At 43.5% G+C, this 15,027-nt stretch overlaps 1 protein-coding gene across 1 annotated transcript in view; it reads left to right on the top strand.

The window, feature by feature from the left end:
• The window catches only part of USP3 (ubiquitin specific peptidase 3), a 39,624-nt gene that overhangs the window by 20,409 nt on the left and 4,188 nt on the right, over positions 1 to 15,027 (top strand). The window contains exons 4-14 of the mRNA XM_018081486.1: positions 791 to 874; positions 2,556 to 2,637; positions 4,360 to 4,442; positions 5,317 to 5,430; positions 6,086 to 6,199; positions 10,233 to 10,379; positions 12,210 to 12,316; positions 12,484 to 12,564; positions 13,444 to 13,562; positions 13,713 to 13,826; positions 13,936 to 14,003. Of these exons, the coding sequence (XP_017936975.1) occupies positions 791 to 874; positions 2,556 to 2,637; positions 4,360 to 4,442; positions 5,317 to 5,430; positions 6,086 to 6,199; positions 10,233 to 10,379; positions 12,210 to 12,316; positions 12,484 to 12,564; positions 13,444 to 13,562; positions 13,713 to 13,826; positions 13,936 to 14,003 (1,113 nt within the window). The remainder of the gene's footprint in view (positions 1 to 790; positions 875 to 2,555; positions 2,638 to 4,359; positions 4,443 to 5,316; positions 5,431 to 6,085; positions 6,200 to 10,232; positions 10,380 to 12,209; positions 12,317 to 12,483; positions 12,565 to 13,443; positions 13,563 to 13,712; positions 13,827 to 13,935; positions 14,004 to 15,027) is intronic.

The following is a 15,027-nucleotide window of genomic DNA, read 5'->3' as shown; positions in this document are numbered from 1 at the left end:
TGCTTCTTGGGAAATGCGAGTTCCTTGTTACAGGATTGTAGACTTTTGTAACCCTTGCAGTTTTGATTTGGCTTCACTTTATTTACATTTGCTTTGAGGGATCAGCTTTGCTCTGTTTTTCAGCTCAGTTACTTACTTTTGCACACTTACCCTGAAAAAGCTCAAAATACTGCCTTAAGTTTTGTCCTAAGAGTTTCTGTATAAAACCTAATGAGCCATTGATGTTTGTGGTTAAAGCACGAGGTGGAAGTTGCCACAGACTGCTGGCCCAACTCTGGAAAAATTCCCATGATCTCTTAGTTCATCTTCCCTAGTCTTGTTCCATAGCACAAACTTGGATATTGTGTATCTGTTGAGCCCCTCAGGTTTCAGTGATGGCTTTACAGTGTTAAAGTAGTTAAAAAGTCAATAAAACCTTTTGTATTCTGTTTACTGGATGCCAGTTTGGATATCAGTTGATCTTCTCTGATGAATTGATACTGATGCTGCTTTTGGTTACAGTGAGTTTTTGTTGAACAGGAATTCTGCCTGGAGACAGGCAGTACCTCATGCTTCTGATTTCTGCTGAAGAACTGAACTGGAAGAAAAGCTGTGCAGTAAGGTAGTGCCTGTGCCCTCTTTTGCTGGAGGGTAGTTTCTGGAGGGCACCAGCCTCGCTGTGTAGGTGTTGTGCTCCCCAGTCCCCCTCATAATCTCTCCTGGATCACTTCAGTGCTTCCCACACACAGGCTGGTGTGGTTTGAACTTCCCCGAGGTGCTTTGCACATTCTCATGAATGTTTTTCTTGCAGTTATCGCTGTGATGATTTTGTAGTCAACGATACCAAGCTGGGCCTGGTACAGAAGGTCAGGGAGCACCTACAGAACCTGGAAAAGTAAGTAGTTTGTTTGCATCCAGACTGCTTTGGGTGGACTTGTAATACTGGTATTTCTGTTTTACATGAGCGTATGTACCTAATACATATGTTTTGGTCCTTCTGTGTGTGTGACACTGTGTATGTTTAAATAACCTTTTCATCACTGAGAAGCAGGAGGTGCAGAACAAATGGATTTGGCTGATCTCATGTGTCTTATACAGTAAATCTTGCAGAAGCAGCATGTGATGAATCAGGAATTTAGATATCAATTAACTTTCTTCCCAGCTAGACAATAATTGCTGTCTTTTTCCATTTAAATGGGAGAGATTTTTCAGAACAGAAATAGTTCTGTCAAAAAAACAGAGTTTTTTTTATTCAGTGAAATTGAAGTGAAAATGCAGGTGGAAGTAGTCTTCACATTAATTATATAGTTTGGGTTGCAAACAAAAAGATTAGGAAGGTTTATGAACTTGGAGTTGTGCAGAAGAGACGTTTTTGCCTTTGCCTTTGTCTTGTGCTGTTCCACTGAAATATAGATATTATGACCTAGATGATGTAGGTGCTGTGGCCAGTGCTAGAGGGCAAATAGTGTTTGCACAGTTTGCTTGAAAATCTTCTGTATTGCTGAGTGGAATTACCTGTGCATTCAGTGCTTTCAAATCCATTGGAATGCTCCAGAGCTCAAACAGGACTCTTGCTAAGAAATCACTGTGATTTTGGGAAGTGTCTGGATCCTCCCTGAGTTAATTGTCACTTACTTGGTAGGCAGTACTAATATTTTCATTCTTTTCCACTGTCTTTTGATGGCCTTCTCAGGTGTCTAATGAGATGTAAGGATGTTAAAGCATAATGAGAAGGGCACATTAGTATTTTGGAAATGTCCAGGAGATCGATCTTTCTGGGAGGTAAATGACACTGTGGAGGCTTCTATTCTATGTAATGATAGTTTTTGAATGTTTGGAGGGCTTTCTAATGAAAAAAACCCAACCAAAACAACAACAAAACAAAACAAACAAACAAACAAAACAAAAACCCACACACAAAAACCCACCCAAAAATCTGACCAAAACAACCAAACTAAAGCTTGGAACAAGTTATGGTTTCACTGTTAGATGGCAGAGAAATCATCAACTGGTATAATTGAGGGGTCAGTAATTTCCAGTGATGTGCAAGAAAGTAAGTAATTGTTCTTGTCACTCAGTGTTGCACAAATGTTATAACCTCATATATTTTTATTTAAGTGAGAGAAGTCAGCTGTAACACATAAGTCCTAACATTCCAGGTATTTTGGATTTTTGGTAACTTAACTTTTTCCTGGTTTTTTTGGAGTTGTCTTTCTCAGGGCCTAGGTGATTTTTCTGGCAGAAGTATTTTATGGAAAATTCTGTATTAATTATTTATTTGATTAAGGAAAAAGATCAATATTTTGGTGATGAGTAGCCTGCTAATAAGGCCACTCTTGATTCTTCTGTCACGTGGATAATGTGCTGCAGAGGGGCCTGGGGCTGCACTGAGGGAGCTGCAGCCTATTTTAAGGCTCTGAAGAGCATGTGTTGCAGTTGGGAGGCTGTTTGCTGTCAGTGACAACTGATGGCAGATGGAATCACTGCTTTAAACACAAGGATCATTATCTGCTGCCCATTTCACACAGGACTTTGGTTTTATGGCAAATAACCTCTTTTTAATTACTTTCCAACAGTTCAGCCTTTACATCAGACAGACATAGGAAAAGAAAACTATTGGAAAACTCATCTCTGAACAGCAAGTTATTAAAAGTAAATGTAAGTATGACGGATTCAGTACAGTGAGTTTAAGGGGTTTTTAGAAGCCTGTTGGGGATTATAGTTGGCCTAGACTTGAAATACTTACAGTCACCCAAATTCTGCTTGGTGCACTTTGTCTGTCTTGTCTTCTAATCACACACCTAGAGGAACCCCTTCACATAAAAACATGTTTGATACTCTGTGACATTTCTGTTGACCCAGACTAACAGATTCCCTGGGTTTCATTTTAATTTTTTTGCCCCCAAGTGCAGAAGGCGAAGAAGCAGGTACACTCTTTTGGGAGTAAGTGTTGGCAAAAAGTATAAAATTTTAATTTTTTTTTGGTATTTGGCAGCAATGGCACCAAAGGGAGCTGCAGCAAAAGCTGCCTTCAGCCATGGAGTAATTAACTGATAACAAAGAGAAGCTGCTCTTGAGAGGAGTGTGAATGGAAATGGAGGGGTGGGAGCAAAACAGTCAGTTGCTGTTTTGCAAAATCTGGAGGGATTTAGTTACTTTGAAAAATGCAAGTACCTACAGTCAGTTTAGGGCTCCCTGGATGTGCTGTCTCTGCTTCCTGTACTGCAGGGACTGAGGAAGCCTGGGAGAAACACTGGGGATTCTTGCTGTGTGTTGGGAAAACTCCAAGCCAGTCAGAACCAGAAGAAAAATTCTAGGCAGCATTTAGATACAGAGAAGACAGAGTTAGAAAGCATGAACTAAATGCTGCTTTCATTCTTAGTCTGTGCTGTTTTCTCATTTTTGTTAATACTAAGTATTGCCTTTTCATTGTTGGCATGTGGGATCCTTATCTAGAAAAGGTGGGGCACTGCTGGGCTGTGTCCCTCTGGGCAGGAGTGAGAGAAGAATATGCTGAGGACACTGAGGTGTTTGCACTGATATACAACTACTAAAAGATAGTCTAGCTTTTAAACTGTGTGAGAACAATGAAGAATGCCCCCAAATGTGATGAGCTTTCAGTGGGATATTTTGTAGACAATGGAGTGTGTCCAAGTGTTGCAGATTCAAGAATCATAAATGCAACATTGCCCAAGTTTCTCCTCCCTCCTCCCTGCCCACCCTGAAGATTATTTGACAAAAACCAAGCTCATCTGTGGCTGACATTGTTCTGGACTGTAAATAGTGTGTATTTTGCTTCTCCTTATCCAACACATTGCTTTTTCTTTGCGCAGTCTAATGACTGTTGCTTTCTCAGATAAATGCTATTGTCTTGTCTTTTTAAAACCCTCCTGGCCACCACAAAACCCCACTGAGACTCAGACTAGTGCTGATGACTTAAAATCAACCTGGAGGCAGCCACACTGCATATTACCCGTGGGAAATGGATTAGAATTGGTGTTTTCATTTTTTAAAGGCACTGTAGGGAAACTGCCATCCAGTTCTCACCGAACATTATCGGAGTGTGAATATTGAACATATATACACACAGATCCTTGGCAGTAAGAGCCTGTGATTAACTCTGTATTGTCCTATTCTAGATTTACTTGCACAGGGAAAGGTGTAGTGTAGTTTTCTGTTGACAAGAGTGAGTAAGAAACAGGTTTTATGTCAGGATGGAGCTTCAAGGTAGTTTGAGCTGGTGAGGTGGTTGCTTTGTGTTTAAAACTGCACTCAGGGTAGTTGGTTATTGTTCAGATGTGTGCTGGTACAACAGTAATGGCTCTAGGTGGGGGGGAAGTGGGGTAAGTCTGTCTTTAACTCCCCTGTTCTCCTTTCCAGGGAAGCACCACTGCCCTTTGTGCCACAGGCCTCCGGAACCTGGGGAACACGTGTTTCATGAACGCCATCCTCCAGTCACTCAGGTACCCCCAGGGCTGTGCCCACCCCTCTGGGAGAGGGGCTGGGTGCTGCAGCATTAGGCAAGTGAGTCTGGCAAGTTACCACTGGACAAAAGCATCCCTGGATCTGCAGGAACAGGGGGTGTGGGTACCATAAAGTCCTGTTCCGCAGCACGAGGCGTGTCCTGGGATGCAGCATTCCAGAGGAAGCCCGTCTGCAATGCCTGCCATGACCTCAGCAGAACAGGAGGCTGCCCTTCATTGCTGAGGCTTTTGAAATACGTTGGTGTTTATGGTCTCTGTGAAAGCAGAGACAGTCTTTGAGGATGGGTTTCATGGAAGTGGGCAGGAGAACAGCTAGACTGAGCTGTTAGACTCGTTCATTGCTGCCAGGACCAGCTGTCCTTGTGCTTTGCTGAATTTGCCTCCTTCACTGGGAGGCTGAGTTGGGCTGTAGCAGAGCTCATTGGTCTCCACTCTCTTTTCCATCATTCAGGGTTCCCTGGCAGGAGCTGAGGCACACATGTCCGTGTTCCATCACTGGGGCTGTGGTGGCAGAGGTCAGGATTGAGAGGTGGTAGTAGACATGGAGTTAACCTTCTCAACAATGCAGTCTGGCTTGTTAGGAGATGGTATCTCAGTCTGTTATGGTGTATCTCAGTCAAAGCAGAGCCAAGATGTAATTGTTTTAGGTAGCTGGGATGACGTTTACAGATCTGCTCAGTTAGTTACAGAAGATGAGTGTTTGCTACAGTATTTCTTGTATCCTGAACTGCTCCTGATTGCTATCCTTTATGTAGTTGTGTTTCTGCATTTCAAAGAACAGGCTCCAGAATACATAATATTGCCTTTTTTCTCTGCCCTTCAAGGATTCCATTCATATTTCCTTTTTTCCTAGTAACATTCAGCAGTTCTGCTGTTACTTCAAAGAGTTGCCTGCGGTGGAGCTGAGGAATGGGAAGACGGCGGGGCGGCGAACTTACCACACCAGGAGCCAGGGGGACAACAATGTGTAAGCTCTGTGTGCTCAGTAGGCTGAGCTGGACAGGAAACAGCCTGGGCAGTACAGCCACCACACACCTGTGATGGTGCACAGTTCACAGGGATCACAGTCACAGGAAAATAGTTGGCCCTGCACAGAAAGGAACTTGTATCCCTGGCAGCTGCTGTTGCAGGTGTGGTGCTGCAGGGAGGGCAGCGGATACATCAGAGAGCTCTGGAGTGTAACTGCTCTTTAGTAACGTTCAGAAGTGCTGGTTAGATGTATTCCAGACATTGTGCTACTTCATTCCAGCTAAAATATGGTCATGGGGATGTGACTGCAAGTCAGCATACTGCTACTACTACAAAAAAAATAAATTAGAAGTGATTCACAATCTGTGGCTTGTTAGAGCAAGTGTTAAGGGAGTGATGTTAGCAGAGTCTGCACTAAAATGGCAAAAGGTGGAGAGATTTCCAGGGGAGTACTAAACTTCTGAAATGTAGTTTTCCTGACCAGTGTGTCTCTCCAACATTATGAGTAGGAATTTGGACATAAAATCTTTGAAGGTACTGGAAAGGGTATTTACGCAGTCATTCCAGTCTTAACCAAGCTAATGTTTGATACTTGTTACCATTGAGTGAGTAAACCTCTAAACATTAAACACCAGCTTTTATTTTCTTTCCAGTTCATTGGTGGAAGAATTCAGAAAGACACTCTGTGCTTTATGGCAAGGAAGCCAAACTGCATTTAGTCCGGAGTCTTTATTTTACGTCGTTTGGAAAATAATGCCAAATTTTAGGTAAGTTTTGTGAAAAAAAACACCAAAAAAACCACACCAAAACTCAATATTCTTGATTGCAAACTTGTATTGCTGGTGTCCTACTCTAAAATGGGCTGCATCTGCTTTGAAGAGGGTCTTTGCTTTGATCTCTAGTTTTGTGTCCCATCAGTAGTGCTTGCTTTTCTTCCTGCCCTTCTACCACGTGCTACATATAGCAATGTCAGAGAGGACAAACGTTTCAAATAAGAAATAGTAGTAGTTGTACCTTTGAGCCAGTGCTCCAAAGGGTGAAAGAATCAAGATAATGACTGGTAGGTAAGTGCCAAGTGCACAGTGTTGACAGAACCCAGCTTGGCTGCAATAAGAAAGTGATGTAGTCAGATTAAAAAAGATACAGCACCCTACAGGCCTAAATGCAAACATACTGGCTGAAACTTCCTTGATTCTCTCAAAATACTGTAGTTATCAGCTGGACATGAAGTGAGGGCTATAAGAGAAGAATCTTGTGCATAAAATAGATGTTTTGTGCCCATACTGACAAAACAGACAGTAAAAAGAAAGGGGAAAGGTTACCAAAGTAAATCGAAGTATCGTTCCTCTCCAAGGTCTCCCTGTCCTGGCCCCTGAACCTCTTTCAAAGGAGCACTGAAACCTGTTAGGATATATTGTGATGAAGGTAAGTTGCTCCATGTTCTCGGGTAGTAAAGATGTTCTGTTCTCTGTTGTATCTCCAGCAGTGCTGAAAAGATGCTGTGAACAAACCTGCTCAGCAAGTAACCCGAGTAACACAGATCTGTTTATTCTGTTCTTCACACTCCCAATTATGTTTTACTTGCCTTATGAGAATCAAGGAAGTTTATTACCAGTAGTTGCAAGCAGTGACCAAAACATTATAGGCAAACAAACATCATCCATTATGTCCATGACCAGTTTCCCTGTATTACAGTCTTCACTATAATTGTTGTTAGAGTAAGTGAGGAACCAGTTCATTAAAGTTCCTCAAGCAAATTTTCAGCACTGTGGGTTCTATCACAGCTTTTAAAAGAAAAAGTGCTGTTTGTTGGGGTTCTCCCCTTTTTTTCCCCAGTTCTCTGGGAGCATGTCCATGATAAATGGATAAGGGAACTCATAAAATCAAATTGGAGAATAGAGTCAGGTGCTTAGCAGGTCCCCACTTCCACATGATCCAGGGGGAAACTCTGAATTTGTTCAGTGCTTAATTGCACCTTGTAAAAGCTAATGATGCTGGAATTCCAGTTCTGCCTTGTGCAGAATCTTCTTGGGAGATTAAGAGAAGCCAGAAAGAAAGAGCCAGTAGCATGTTAGCAGCAAACCAGCCACTTTGGCATGTGCTTTGAAGCCTGGAGTGAAGGGGCAGGGGGAGGAAACAGTGAGAAGTGTGGCTGAGTTGTTTTAGGCCCAAGAGATTTCAGGTGTCAGAGGCACAGGGTGCTGCTGCCCTCCATGCCCCTCTGTGTCCCACTGCCCAGGGAGTAGGGAGGACATTTGTAGTTACTGCAGGCACAGCTGCAGTGCCTCTGGGCTCTCCTGCTGCTGTGCAGGTCCTGCTCCTTGGCTGCTGCTGTGCTGTGTGCCAGGGTAGCTCTGGAGCCTCCTGCCGAGCTGCAAGATGTGTGTTTTGCTGCTTTACTGCTGTATAAATAGTCTGCTCTGTTTTCCTGGTAACTGTTCCTGTTTATATCCTCTCCTCTTGCCAGTGGGGAAAAAGAATGTTGGAGGGGGGCTTGAGTTGAGTTGCTCCAGGTGGATGGAGATCAGTTTTGTTACACAAGCAAACTGTCAGAGAAACTGTGCTTTTTGCTGAAGGGCTTTAAGATCACAGTTAATTTTAAACAGTGCATTGTCCATATCATCATGGCCTTTTAAAGATCTGTAATCTGTACTTAGGCTTTTTAACAAATCCAAAGAATTTTCCATCTATAATTAGCATACTTGTGTGCAAGTATAAATACATGCACCAGGAGCACTGCCAGCCATGTGGAATGATTCCAAAGGTTTATTTCTTCAAACTTGTTGTAGAGCAAGTGTGCCACATACTTCAGAGATCTTTTTTGAGGAATTTAGTGTCCAAAGTGTGTCTGAAGCAAAGACTTTTTCCATAAATTTAATCTTCAGCTGTTCAATGTGGTTGGTTATATGTTTACTGAAGATATCTGTGTTCAGTAAACTAAGCAAATCCTGTGTTACCTCAGCAACTTCAAAACTGTGCAGAATTAACATGCAGCTTTGAAGAATTCTGTTTCACTACTTTGTTTCAACAAATGTATAATTATTTTGCAACTTTGGGAGATTGAGTCCTGGTTTTGGCTGTACAGGCCTGTGGCCTGTTGAAGCACAGCAGTGTTCCTGGGTGCCAGTTTTTCTCTTGTAAAAGGCAGTGCTGCCCATGTTTCTCAGGGTTCTGTAAGGTCTACATGCAGTCTCACTGATTTATTTTAAAGCTGCTAGTTTGGAAGAAAACATTGCTGTAATCCTGCAAGGTGAAAAGGCTTTATTTCATTTGCCTGCTGTCACCTCCTAGCAGTACTTCCATAGGGCATATCTGTGGCCTTCCCTGAGCACATCAGCCTCACATTGCACAGACTCTGTCCTCGTTTCTCTCCAGCTCTGGGTACCCTGCCATGAGTATCACAGACATTTTTCTCTCCCCTGAGCACTGGCATAAAAAACCCATTTGTTTTTCTCTCCCAGACATTCCTGCCTGACAGTTACTGCCAATACTTAGGTGGAGTAGTGAGGTGGAAGAGGGGCAGGGGAGGCCTGATAAAACAGCCTAAAAGAATGGACAAGAGGAAGAGGGAAAGCCAGGTCCTGCTCTGCAGGGATTTTGGTAGCTTGGCCTACAATGGCTTGCCCATAATTATGTCAGTGTTGCACAAAGCTTTCACTGTTTCTATGTATGCTTTCCTGCTTTGTCTCAGTGTACAGCTTCATGGCAAATGAACAGCAGTTGTTTGTTGAATTTGATGCATGATTTAGCTTAAATAACTGTAAAGGCACATTTTCCCCTGATGGCTTCTCTGTTCTCCTCCATAAGTTTTGTTAGTGGTGAGATAATGGTGGTGGAGCAGCATTGCTGCTGAGGACAGGGCACATCTGAGGCTGGAGCCCCATCCTCCCCATTCCAAATGCTCAAGAGATGCTCTGAATGCCCAACCCTTACCTCCCTCTCCCAGCAAACAGTGTGAGTTATGCAGGGGAGGTGTGTAATTCTGAGCATGGCTATAGAGCCCACCATAGAAAAGTGGTGCTCTTGTCCTAATAATTTCAGATTTCATAGTGTTACTGAAAGATGCATATGGAAAACAAACCCAGAGATCAAATTCCTGCCTTTGGTGGGAACAAACAGGCAAGCAAACACTTGGACTTGCCAGAGTGAGGGGGATCAGTGGCTGAATGAAAACCACTCACAAATACTGACTGAATCCCACACGAACAGTACATTTAGTGGTGCCTTTCTTTTGAATCTTACCAGCTTTGAGAGTACAATATATTGACCATAATTTGTGGCACATTCAGAACAGGGAGAAACAGTGCAGTGTGTGTGTGGGACTCATGAATCAAATATATGAACCAAATATAGTCAGTGACAAAGCAAATGGAGGGGAAGTCACTGTTAGCATCCTGTACTTTTATTAAGGTGATAGAGTGCTGGGTGCTGCTGGCACGGGCTGGGCTGGGTGAGGCCAGTTGACATGACCTAATGTGTGATGATAACCCAAGTCCTGAGCAAAGGGTGGGTGTCTGCTCCTCCTATCCAAAATGCATATTCTTAAATGTTTCCCCGTCCTCACAAAGAGATGAGCAGAGAGTGTGAGCTGCAGAGGACCAGAATCACTTGGTTTGTGTGGGCATTGCTGTGCTTTCCAAAGGCTGCTTGGAAAACTTTCTCGGTACAAACACGTGTGTAAAGTCTGCTCAGTATGATTAAACCACCACAGGGCTTTCCCTGCCCCTGGTGCTGTGTGTCACCCCCAGAGCAGCCTGGCTATTTTGTGATTTTGTTGCTGTTGTTCCCTTCTCTGCCCAGGGGGTACCAGCAGCAGGATGCCCACGAGTTCATGCGTTACCTTTTGGACCACCTGCACCTGGAGCTCCAGGGCGGCTTCAACGGCGTCTCGCGCTCCGTCATTCTGCAAGAGAATTCCAACCTGGCTGCCAGCAACAAATGTTGCATGTAAGGAGGGGCTTTTAATTTCTTCCAAGCCTTAATGCCTCTGTACGAGGGGTGGCCCTGAAATTTGGAATCAGGGTTCCTCGTTTTGAGTTTTCTTGGGTGCCTCTGGAATGTTGAGTTGCAAAGCTGCAGGTTATGAAGGGTGAGCATCTGTAGGATCTGTGTCCCTTCAAAAGGAAGTGTCCTCAATCAGCAGCTTTCAGAGGTGTGAGTGAGCACACAGGCTGAGTTGTTAAGACATTTTAGTAATAAGGGAGATGGATGCCCTGCATGTTACAGGAGCAAAAAAGGATGGCCAAGTGTTTGGATATTTGACTTATCAGCAAACCTCCTGGATTAAGGACTGAGCAATGAAGTCACAGTTTGAAGTCAGTTTTCCTGCACATGATCTTGCTGTATTTGCATATCACTTGACAGCTGCTGGTTTTTTGCTGGGTAATTTTGATTTTCATGTTACTGTGTACCTGGAAACAGAGGAGTCATTTTTGTTTCACTCCTCAAAATACTGTTGTCTCTGAATTCTGTCCCAGCTGTGTTTTCTCTCAGATTCAAACTGTGTCACAGAGAGAAAATCTTTTAATTTGCTTCAGGAAGGAACCTTAAGTCGGTTCAGCCTGAACATTTGGTCCTTGATCCCCTGCATAAAACTTGAGTGAGTTTTCCCTCCCTGTACTGATTGGGACACAGTAAGGAGGCCTGAGAGAGGCAGGATTTTATAGGTGCTTCATTAGGCAAAGCCTGGAGTTCAGACTGTGCTCTTCACTGCATTTATGTTGTGTTACTGATGCTTAAAAACCCCACAAAAGAATCTTAAAATGTCTGTAGAATTGACATGTGTTTGAAAACATTGAAAGCATTTTGGATGTCCAAATCCAGGGAGCATTTAAACTTTGTTTCACCTGTTTACTCTAAATTTGCCTTGAGAAGAGTAGCTGTGGAGATGGAGGGTGAGGTGGAGTCAACTGTGTTCTGCTGAGGGCAAAGTAAGGTCACATCCACTTGAACACCTACAGTAAAGTAATAAATGTGCTGCAGACACTCTCTCCTTGTGCACCAGTGTGTTTGAGGAGCCTTTTGCTCCTGCTCAGGAAAAGCAGCTTTCAAATGAACTGTAAAGGTGTAGGTGGGGTGCAGGGCAGGAACACAGGTTTCTGCAGGCCTGTAGTGTCAGATCTACCAGCACAAACCAGCAAGTTCAGGAGTTGTATAATAATGTAACTTAAATTTTGTTTGGGTTTTTTTAAATTGGATTATGAGAAGCAGGCCCATTACATAACCTGCTAAAAAATGAAGTGGGAGATAGTGAAAGCTTAGAGAACAGTGATTGTTTATCATGTCTTAATGCAACTTGAGCTGTCTCTGGCAGTGAAGTGCAGAAATGTGCTCTAAGAATTCAGAAGTACTTGTAACAAAGAGTGTCACATTAAACCAAAAATATGCTTGACCTATCTAGGAGAGAAGAAATTTTGTTTCAGATACAGCTTTAATTACAGTGTTAAAATACTGTACCTCTCAGGTACAGCTCCACTAGAGAAATGCAACCAGCTGGAATATTGCACCCCTGAAAGTTTGAGCATCTGCTTAGAGCACACACAGTTCACCCTTTCTTTAGGTACAAGATGAAGCAAGAGTAGTGTAACCACTAAATACCTGTTGTGTAGCCACTGAATGGCTGCAGTGAGCAGTTCTGGGTGAGTGACTGCTGGGTGGGTGCCCCCAGTCCCTGCTACCAGCCCAGCCCAGCAGTGGGAGGTGTAAACATGTACCAGGCACTGGAGACTGAGCTCAGACATTGTGACTGACTGTACCTCTCTGATGTGGTTTGTCTAGAAATGGAGCATCTACTGTTGTCACAGCCATTTTTGGAGGCATTCTTCAAAATGAAGTCAACTGCCTAATATGTGGGACTGAATCTAGAAAGTTTGACCCATTCCTAGGTAAGGTGCCTCTTGCTTTCAAAATACCACGTGACCGAGGGCAGAAAATTAATCTGGGGCCTGATATATTTAAATGTCACGTGAGTGAACTGGAGTTTCAGCCTGGAAAGACCAGGCATTGTTTATTCACATTTTATTCATTCATGTTTTAATCTTTGCTTTTCTAGACCTTTCACTAGATATTCCAAGTCAGTTCAGAAACAAACGTTCTAAAAACCAAGAAAGTGGACCAATGTGCACACTACGAGGTAAGGGAGCCTGGGCAGGGGAGGCATCACCAGGGCTAGGAGTGTCCTCAGAGGAGCAGGCTGTCACCTGGCTGGCACTTGGTGCCCTCTCCTTTTCCAAGATTCTGTGGTAGGAGGTGCCAGAATAATTTTCCATGAAGGCCTTACCCCAGTCACCATGTCCTGACATAGTGCTCTAATGAACTGGGGCCCAGAAGTGCTTCAGGGAGGATTCCAGCAGAGGGTTTTCTCTCTAGTCAGAGTATTTCTAATGTACTTTCTAATGTCTTTCCAACCAACTCACCTGCTTTGTTGCCCATGGGCATTGGCAAGGCTCAGCAGCATGAACCCTTGCCCACAGGAGGGGTGACTCTTGGGGGTTCTGCTTGTTAAACAACGAAAGCAGTCCAGCAGCTTGGGCAGCAGTGCTCTTACTGCCATTTTACAGCATGGTAGTTTTTACAGATCTGTCAATATACTTGCTGCAGATTGTGAAATACTAATATTGCCTCTGTTCACTTAGTGTCTAAAGCCAAACCACCTTTAAAAGTTGAACATGCTTCTTTAGGAAGTCAGTTAGCTTTCTTTGAAACCAACTGTGCTTAATGTTGGGCAGAAGTTTGTTTGAAAAATGGAGATTTTTGTGAATGCCTTTTTTTTTTCCTCCTTAACTACTTATAGCTGTTTTCAGGAACATGTTACAATGTGGCATTGTATTAAAACACTTCAGTACACAGGTGTTTGCTGCACAAGTGGATATAACTAGAGTGACTGCAGCACATGCTCACCTGTATTGCTGTATTTGTTGTAATTCGTGTTACAAAAATGGCATGATGTCATCTTGAATCGGGTTTCTTCGTGTGGTTGTGTTCAGTTTTTCTGTACCTTGCTCTTTTTCAGACTGTCTTCGCAGTTTTACAGACCTGGAAGAACTTGATGAGACAGAGCTGTATATGTGTCACAAGTGCAAAAAGAAACAGAAGTCCACCAAAAAATTCTGGATTCAGAAACTACCAAAGGTTTGTATGAGCATGACAAGTAAGGGTGTGACGATAATGCCGAGAGAAATCACGGCTCAGCCAGCACCTGACCCTCCCCAGGCTGCTGCAGTGCCTGGCACTGGGCTCATCCCTTCCTCTGACCCAGCCTTCCCTCCCCTGTGCCTGCAGGTGCTATGCTTACACTTGAAACGCTTTCACTGGACAGCATATCTGAGAAACAAGGTCGATACATATGTTGAGTTCCCCTTACGAGGCCTAGACATGAAATGCTACTTGTTAGAGGTAAGAAGGCTCACCAGCACTCCCTGCAGAACTTTGTTCCATCACATTTATTACAAATTGCAGTAGGTGCTCTTGAGATTTGAAGAGTTTTCTGTTTTTCCAACCACAGCCTGAAAACAGTGGCCCAGAAAGTTGCCTGTATGATCTCGTGGCTGTGGTTGTGCATCATGGCTCAGGGTGAGTACATGGAGCTGTGTTGGCACAGACCTTCTCCCACTTGAGTGCCTGCAGAGTTAATGAAGGGTGTTCTGTCCCTAGAGAATGTATTTTAACTGCTGGAAATAAGCAGTAATTTATGAACTGGCATGGAACTAAATTTAGATTACCTTCAGATAGATCTGTACAGCTACTCCTGTGAATGCCCACGGGCAGTTCTTGGGGTTAATGACTAGAAGTGTGAGATGGAATGAAAACAGCCTAGTTCCTCTAGGAATGGAAAGCCCTGAACCAAGAGAATGAATCAGGGGGCCTTTCAGAACCCTCATGTTGAAATTCTTAGTACAACCAGAAAGTGCATGTGCACTTGGGCTAAAGAAGGGGGGGGGTGTTGAGATGGGCACTGTGAAAGCAGTAACCCACTATTACCTGTCCTCCCCACAGTCCTGCCCCAGGGCTGGCTAGTGGTCATATTTCAAAGTAAAATTGGTGGGTGTTTTTTAACTTTTCCCAACCCTGACAGCTCTGTTGAGAGTAAGAGTAGTAGGGACAAGACAACTGTTTATCCTGAGAGAGACGTGTCCTTGTTTAGGCAGTCAGTCTCTGGGGGTGACCTGTGAAAGGAGTTTCCTTAAAGAAATTAAACTCTATCAAAACCTTGCTGATGCCCAAATTGAAGTCTCAGTTCTGTCCAGAAAGCCCCTCCCTTTACTCTCTCTAGAGGAAGGGTCTGAACTCCTGGATTTGACTACTAAGGGCAGCCCATGTAGTGACACAGAGCATCTGCCTGGTGCTTCAGACTCGTAGGAAAACTATATGGACAACAAAGGAAGCCTGGAAAGTTTTCTTCCTGATATTCCAGGAATAGTTCTGTTGTGACTGCTTTTGATTATATTTAGGCAATATGAGTGTCTCTAGTCTGAAATGGGGAAGATCTCTGAAAATAGAGTACAGTGATAATTTTATAGCTAATGCTTGAATAACAGATAATGGACTTGATTTGTACCTAAGCAAATATGGAAGTTCAGTGTTGCAGGAAGCCTTG

Source organism: Manacus vitellinus, unplaced genomic scaffold (assembly GCF_001715985.3).
Source record: "Manacus vitellinus isolate BGI_N305 unplaced genomic scaffold, ASM171598v3 scaffold_53_pilon, whole genome shotgun sequence".
Lineage (NCBI taxonomy): Eukaryota > Metazoa > Chordata > Aves > Passeriformes > Pipridae > Manacus > Manacus vitellinus.
Note: the sequence above shows the minus strand (reverse complement) of the source record. Positions and strands in the feature narration are given on the sequence as shown.